General features: G+C 47.5%; 1 protein-coding gene across 1 annotated transcript in view; it reads right to left on the bottom strand.

Annotated features, from left to right (window-relative positions):
• Positions 1–554: 554 nt before the first annotated feature.
• Positions 555–8,018, bottom strand: part of flncb (filamin C, gamma b (actin binding protein 280)) — a 41,866-nt gene continuing 34,402 nt past the window's right edge. Inside the window, 16 exon segments of the mRNA XM_063905600.1 lie at positions 555–1,807; positions 2,207–2,334; positions 2,336–2,414; positions 2,522–2,740; positions 2,826–3,002; positions 3,483–3,615; positions 3,708–3,823; positions 3,907–4,044; positions 4,265–4,534; positions 5,150–5,395; positions 5,496–5,618; positions 6,134–6,286; positions 6,687–6,890; positions 7,127–7,288; positions 7,377–7,550; positions 7,639–7,767. Coding sequence (XP_063761670.1) covers positions 1,620–1,807; positions 2,207–2,334; positions 2,336–2,414; positions 2,522–2,740; positions 2,826–3,002; positions 3,483–3,615; positions 3,708–3,823; positions 3,907–4,044; positions 4,265–4,534; positions 5,150–5,395; positions 5,496–5,618; positions 6,134–6,286; positions 6,687–6,890; positions 7,127–7,288; positions 7,377–7,550; positions 7,639–7,767 — 2,639 coding nt within the window. The 3' untranslated portion in view covers positions 555–1,619.

Genomic DNA, 8,018 nt, shown 5'->3' with positions numbered 1-8,018 from the left:
GAGGAGAGGAGAGGAAAGGAGGAGGAGGAGGAGAGGAGATGAGGAGAGGAGGAGAGGAGAGGAGAGGAGAGGAGGGGAGAGGAGAGGAGAGGAGAAAAGAGGAGGAGAGGAGAGGAGAAGAGGGGGGAGAGGAGAGGAGAGGAGAAAAGAGGAGAGGAGGAGAGGAGGAGAGGAGAGGAGAAAAGAGGAGGAGAGGAGAGGATAGGAGAGGAGAGAAGAAAAGAGGAGGAGAGGAGAGGAGAGCAGGAGGAGGAAAGGTGTGTGTGTTACTACAATTCTTCTAAATACGCCTGGTTGAAGTTATGAGTATGAATGATTTCATTATTCATGTTTTTGTTACGCAATGAAATAAACCTGAGTTTGTTTCATTTTGAAATATTGAAGTAATGGATTCATTATTTTAATTAGTACATTTTTTATAAATTATATTTGTTCATGTTTGTATTTGTTGTTATTTAGAACAGCACTTGCTTTTCTTTAATGTTCTTTTGCTTGTATTTAGAAAAACCTCAGTGATGTTTTTATGTATTTTAGATTAAAAGAGCCGATCAGTGTTTTTTTTGTGGCAAGTCAGCGATAAACTTTATTATGCCTGCACAATTTCGCCAGGTCGGGTTAAAATATCAAACGTTTACTCTGATACAAAATCACTAAAAAATGTCACTCTGTAATATCCTGTCTCCAGCGCCTGAGATCCAACGGCTGCTCCACCGCACGACTTCCTGAATACAAAACCATCCGAGAGGAGACCCTCCTCCGCCTCGGTAACATGAGGCCATTTTCTGTCAAAGAAAATCAGATGGGAGGGGGGGGGGGCTCTGAGAATAAATAAGACCTGAAGTCACAGCACGCTCTGACATCACTTCCTGTCACAACACACTGGGTTTAACACACACTCCTGAAGCTACACACTCTCACAGACACAGTTTTAATGACTCCTGACGGGACAAAGATCCGTGGTTTCGTTTGTCGCCTCAAACTGAAACTGTCCCACAGGAGGTCAGGTGACACACCTGAGTTAGCATTGAAGCTAGCCCCTGAAGTCCGACAGATTATAGAGCATTGTGTAATTGCGAGATGGTAACTTGTGCAACTAAATACTAATAACGAGATGCTAACTGATGCTATCTGATGCTAATCATTGTGTGAATATGTGCAATGATAAAATATCTCGATCGATATTTTTTTCAAAGAAGAGTGAATCGTAAAGTTGTGTGCTAACAAAAATGTGCTAACAACCTTGTTACTGATTAGCATGTACAACATACTAGCTTATAAAACCTTTTCTATAAAGTTAAATATTGTCCATCTTTTGTAATAAATTGGGTGCTTAAGGTAGCATCTTGTGCTAACACGTTCTTCTGATAACTTTCGGACTCCTTCAAAGGTCAGCGCACGTTAGCATAGTTAGCATAGTTAGCGTCAGCTGTTCCGATTCTCAGACAGGACGTCGTGCTGCAGGGTTGCTTCATGTTCAACATGTCAACGCTTCAGAGTGCAGGACGATCGAAGGCAAGCGGCTTCAAAGATATCCTCATGCAGCAGATATAAAACTGGTGAGTGTGACAGCTATCGTCTCAAACAGGAAGTGGACAGTCTTTGTGTCTTCAGGGTAGGGTTCAGGGGACGGTGACGTGGAAGGGGCTGCCGGGGACGTGGTTGTCGCCCCACTTCAGGATCAGGATGTAGCTGCCCTGCTCTTTAACCGTGTACGTCACATTGTACATGCGGTTGCCCATGTGTTTGACGTAGACCTCCTCGCAGGGCGTCTTGGGCCCGTGGACGCCCACCATCAGCATGTTGGTACCTGCAGACAAAGGAAGGTTTCAGGATAAAGAAATCTGCTGTGGACCCTTTAGATGTGTGCTGTGTAGGTTTTACTGGATGTGCAATAAAGTGTAGTGCAGGACCCCAGCTTCAGTTGGTGCAATACTTGGATAAATATTACTAAATAGTGTTTATAATTACAGTGCTATTGTCACTCATTGCGATGCTAATCCCTGAAGTTCCCTGGTCTTTACAAGCCTCCAGAATGTATTTATCTTCTGAAGAAAAGAACAATATTCTAAAAGCCAATACTTGGTTGGTTTAGAATAAACCAAAACACCCACAATGTGTGAAATATAGGGTTTGAAATGCCTTGATATTTCCACCCTTGTGTTTTTGTTACAGAGTCTTGAGTGTGTTTCCTGTTGCTGTTCCTCACCGGCTTTGGTGCAGTCTACCGTGAACGTGTTCTTCTGACCCACGAAGGCCTTTGAGAGTCCGGCGCCTCTGGAAATGACCTTACTGGCGTCTGACGAGAACTTGGGTAACGAGGCGAAGGGCCCCCCCCATCGAGGAGGTCTTGGAGACGGTTTCCACGAGGACGGATGACGTTTCGTGCAGACTGTGTCCACCAGAGAGACGAGGTCCTGTAGGGAGAACCAAAATAAAGATGTCAAACCAGCGAGTATCTAACTCATATCTCAATCTAACAGAGAACGGATAAATAGATAAAAAGTGAATAAATCAAACCCACCAGAGACTTTGGCTTTAAAGGGGCTGCCTACGATGTGCTGGGGTCCTCCATACTTTATGGAGATCAGGTAGCTCCCAGGAGCCATAGGGGTGTAGGACACCTTGTACCCGTCCGAACTCTCCTGACAGTCCATCTTCACCTTCGACGGTCCATCGATGGTGAGCGATAGCGCTCCGGCTCCGGCGTTACACGTGTTCACCACAAACTCTGATGCTACACCTGAACAACGACACGGTCATTTCAAACACCCGTTAAAATCCATTAGAAATTAGTTTTATATCAGGTGTTTATTCCTTGAGTTTACCTGTGGCTCCGCCCTCCAGTCCCAGACCGAAGGCGGACACCATGCCGGGATCCCCGACCTGTCCTTGTTCTCCCACTCGGATCTTAAACGGACTGCCGGGAACGTGGCTGCCGTTGAAACGAACGTCGATAGAATGAACTCCGTTTTCCCTCGGGATGAACCGGATGGCGTGCTGGTCTGTGGAATAGAGAAGACGCTGGGTGAACTGGGTTCTGTGTATTATATTAAATCAGGGCATGAGTGGAAGAATGGGGCAGAGTCAGTGTTAGAAATTCAGTTTTTAAAGCCGTAAAGAAAGCTCAAATCATAAAATCAGCAGGTAAATAAAGTTGCGTATCGTCTGCATAGAAATGAACATTAGTACTGTGGTTCATTACATGTCATATAAAACTAAAAGGGGTCCAGATTTGATCCTTGTGATACTCGATCTGTAACTATAATATTGTAAATATATTTTCCATTGCCTATCACCTCTATATGTACAGGTTTATAAGAGTTATTAAACCCGTAGAAAAGAAATGGACCCAGATCCGAGCCTTGCTTGACTCCACAGGGAATATTCTCTTTGCCTAACCCAACGCTTTGGCTGCTCTGTTTCTACATAAGATCCTCTCACAGGTCAGAGTTAACTTTCGTTAATGATGGAAGATGCCGTACCGTTGTCCAGTTCCGTGATGAAGCACTCCTCGATGGCTCCGGACGGGGTGTGGATCTTAGCGTCGATCAGGCCTCTGGCTCCGTTCAGCTGCACAGCGAAGGACGCCTCCTGACCCACCTTCAGACCCATCTCCTGATACAGAAGCATGTATAAATGATTGTTTAATTTCATATTGGTGAAGCTGCTACGTTTTATTTCAATTAATGATGGAGATCTGTTCCCACCTGAAGGCTGGTGATGCTGAGGCGGCGAGCATCGTCTGACAGCGTGGCGATCGGGACGATGAACGGAGAGTCTGGGATGTGTTCGTCGTTAAACTTAATGGAGACCTCATAGTCACCTGCAGAGAGAGGGCAGACATCAGCAGGATGATCTCAACATATTAACCCTCTCTAACAAAGCTAACGTTAGGCTGTTCCTCACCGGGTTCCTGAACCACGTATGCCACGCCGCAGGATCCGTCCTTCCTGTCCTCGAAGGTGATCTCCGCTTTGCTCGGACCCTCCACAGCGATGGACAGACCTCCAGCTCCGGCCTCTCGGGTCCAGATACTGAACTCAGCTGCTCAAAGACAACAGATCTTTAGTCGTCTGATTATCTTGATTGTTAATACGCTGCTGTTGTGCATGTAAAACTCAGAGACTGTAAGACCCCTCAGGTGCAATAACACTGCCTGTAAATAAAGGAATTCTGATTCAGATCTGAAGTAAAGCTTTTGCATCAAAAATCTGCAAAAGAACTTGTGACATTAGGAGCAAAATAAAGCCTTCTTCCAACCCACCTGGGGTCCCGGCCACTCCTCGGTCCAGCCCGGTGCCCCCCGCCCGGACCTTGTGGGCCCCGCCCTCACCCAGTGGCCCCACGGTGAATTGGAAGGGGCTCCCGGGGACGTGCTGGCCCCGGTACTTCACGTTAACGGTGTGAGCGCCCATCTCCTGCGGGATGAAGCGAACGCTGTAGGCGCTGTCCTCCCCCCGGATGATCTCTGCATCCTCCGTCTTTCCTCCAGGACTAGTCACCTGAGCCGTCATCTCCTGGTTACTGGCTTCACCTGGAGGAGGGGGGGGGGGGGGTGAAGAGGATAGTGCATCAGATGGGGTGAGGTCTTAAGACACTGTTAGGGGTATCAGAACATGCACCAAGAGGCCACAAACAGGCATCCAAACATCATGCAAATGAGTATTTTCTTTTCTTTAACTGGCTGTAATACAAACTTTGCATGGAAATGACAGATATCAGCATCATTTGTCAATTTAAACATATATATATGCTTTGGCTCAATGTCTGGAGGGTTTTAACATAAATAATAAGAGTTTTTACAATGAAAAATGACAGAAAACATCATCCAACGTGAGAAAATGCAAAGAACACAGTTTGGTGACAAGACACTAAAACATGCTCTGTGATATTAGAAAGTAATATTAATGTTGAGTCAGGAATTTGCCTTGACATTCCCTGACAGTGTGCATACAAGTTTTCTAAATAACAGCTTGTTAAGATGAGAAATACCCTCATAATCACCAGAAAGAAACCAAACACAGTTAGACGTGACAGGAAGGTCAGGACATGTTCTACCACAGAACATTACAGATTAAAAACCAGCTTCAAGCTAAATCAAGTTAGGAACCCTACACACACACACACACACACACACACACACACACACCGTCCTGCAGCTGTGCTGGGCGGCTGCTGTTGAATCCGCTCAGACTCTCCCTCCCCATGAAGTCTCCGAACATGTCCCGGTACGGGTCTCCCACCTGGGTGCTCTCCTCCACCCTCACCTCCCTCTTGGTTTCCCCCGCCCGGGTTTTGCTGATCTCGGTCCTCTCGGTCCGGGTGTAGGTGTGGCTGCTCCGGGTGAAGGTCCGGGTCAGACGCTCCTGAGCCGACACCATGTGGAACCAGTTCCCTGTAAACCAGTGAGGGGAGTAAGAGGGGGAGGGGAAACAGTGAAGGAGGTGAGGAGGAGGAGGAGGAGGAGGAGGAGGAGGAGGAAGGTCTCAGCTCACCTGGTATCTTCAGGTTCAGGTCGCAGGTGCTGCCCACGGTGGCGATGGACGGCGCCTGGCGCTTCCTTGTGATGCTCTCCTTCATCCGGCCCTCCCCGAACACCTTCACGGTGAACGGACTTCCTGTTGGGACCCAAACGCTCAACGTTACTCTGGTTTATTCTGCAGCAACACAGACAGAGTTACACAAAAGATACAGAAGAAACAGGCAAACAAATAACAAACTACAATTCCTAATCCAGGGGGTGTGCTTAACTTTAGTGAAACATATGGCTTCATGTGTTCATCAAACAACTTGTAAAATGTTAAGAACATTTGGGGAAAACACTTTCCTAAAAATGTTTATAGACCAATGAAGTTTAAGTAATGAAACTAATAACTTGAACCTCAGCTCAAATATTTAAAAAATGCAGATACGTTGCATCACTACAACCCTGCAGCTCACAACCTTAAAAACGGGAATTTCCCGAGGAAATAACGTCTAAGAAGTGCAATTAATGAGGAAGGCAAAAGTAAGTCAAACATGAGCGCAAATACTACAATTTAGCGAAACACCTACAGGCATAAGTTGATGCAGCGCAATAAAGAACTGTGTTTCAACAGGCCAAGACCAACACGGGTCTTCCCTCAGCTCGTACCTGGCACGTGTTGGTCGGCGAACTTGATGTTGATGATGTAGTTCCCGGGCTCGGTGGGACAGTAGGTGACTTTGCACGTCCCGTCCTCCACGTCCTCACAGTTAATGTCCACTTTACTGGGACCCTCGATGGACAGACCCAGACCCCCGTAACCTGGGAGACAACAGGAGGTGAATATACCGTCATCCAGTCAGAAAGGGAATCTGGAAAAGATATAGGTTTCCTTCTGAGGTAGAGAAGAACAGAATATCAGGACTGGGTAGTCTCCGACTTCATGACTCACCTCCCTTTATCAATCCACCCCCCTTTCTACCCCTCTTTATCCTCATCCCTACATCCCTCCTCACATCCCTCCCTTCATCCCTCCCAGCATCCTTCGCTCTACGTGCCTTTTTCACTCCCTACACCCCTCACTCCTTAAGTCCCTCCAACTCTCATCCTTCACTACTTTCACTCCCTTCATCCTTTCCTACACCCCTAAATCCCTTCATTTCTTCCTCCCTTCATCCCTCCTCACAATCCTCCCTCCCTCCCTGGTTCAGGTAGCCCTTACCGGCGTTCCTGGTGTCCACGATAAACTCGGCCATCTCGAAGGTTTGACCCTCCATCAGCCCCTCCCCGAACACCTTCACCTTGCTGGCATCTCCGATCTCCGACTGTCCGACCATGATCTTGAACGGACTGTTGGTCACGTGTTTCCCGCTCTTCTTCACGCTCACCACGTGCTCGCCCACTTCCTTCGGCGTGAACGAGATCCCTGCAGAGGTTGATGGATTATTCAAGAAAAAACATTAGGTTAATGTTCTGCCTGAAAACTAGGCCAGTTTAGAGTTTACTGTTCACAATTTATAGATGTATTTGTTTGTTTCAATAGGCCCTTTGTATTGTGTTTATTATTGTACCCCCTTTAATTTGACTTTGACATTAAAACAACTTTCATTCAAGTACATCTGGTTTTGTGTTGCTTCCCTTTTCCCCAACACGCGCACTGACCGATGTGTCTGTTGGGAAGCCTCTTCAGGACGCACGGCTCTTCGTGTCCGGACGGCGCCCGGATGCTCGCCGTCAGACTGCTGAGGTCGGTCTCCGTGATCTTCAGGGAAACATCTGACGCCGTGCCCACGTTCAGCTGAGACATCCTCATGGAGTCATCGCCTGGAGATAACAGGGACAGGAAGAACTGTGTTAAACATTGCATGGACATTTCCCCGTTAGATCTGGAGACAAGATCTAATCTCAGTACCAGTGATCTTAGCGGTGAAGGGGCTGCCGGGGATGTGTTTGTCGTCAAACTTGACGATGATGTTGTAGTCCCCGGGGACAGTGGGCAGGTAGGACACGGTGCAGGTACCGTCCTTATTGTCCTGACAGCTGATCTCTGCTTTGGACGGACCCTCGACAGCCAGAGACAGACCTCCTGCGGGAACACGGGTCAGGGTTAGCGCTCTCCCTGCACATTATACTGTCTGTATGGTAATATTTAGGGTGTTTTGGTGTGTCCCTACCTTCTCCGGCATCTTTGGTCACGATGGTGAAAGTCGCCGGTCTGCTCATGGTGCCGTGCGTCAGCCCGGGCCCGAACGCCGTCACATGGCCGCTATTTATGGCGTCTACGTAGAACTGGAGGGGACTTCCTGCAACAGAGACAAACACAGAGGTACTTTCAATAAACAGATCAAGCGTTATATTTATCAAGCTGTTTGCTGATGATACTCTACTGTTTGTTGCCAAAAAACTGAGAAATGAATCGCTGAATCTTTGTTACGATAAAAAAAGACAACATTTTGGCGCCCAAATCCTGTATGTGTCTCTGACGGTCCAGCCGTCTGCAGATGACTCTCCATCAGTTCCCAGCAGAGCCTTGAACCTGCAGCCCTGCACAGCA

This window comes from Eleginops maclovinus, chromosome 17 (assembly GCF_036324505.1).
Source record: "Eleginops maclovinus isolate JMC-PN-2008 ecotype Puerto Natales chromosome 17, JC_Emac_rtc_rv5, whole genome shotgun sequence".
NCBI classification, from domain to species: domain Eukaryota; kingdom Metazoa; phylum Chordata; class Actinopteri; order Perciformes; family Eleginopidae; genus Eleginops; species Eleginops maclovinus.
This window is presented reverse-complemented; position numbering and strand designations above follow the sequence as displayed.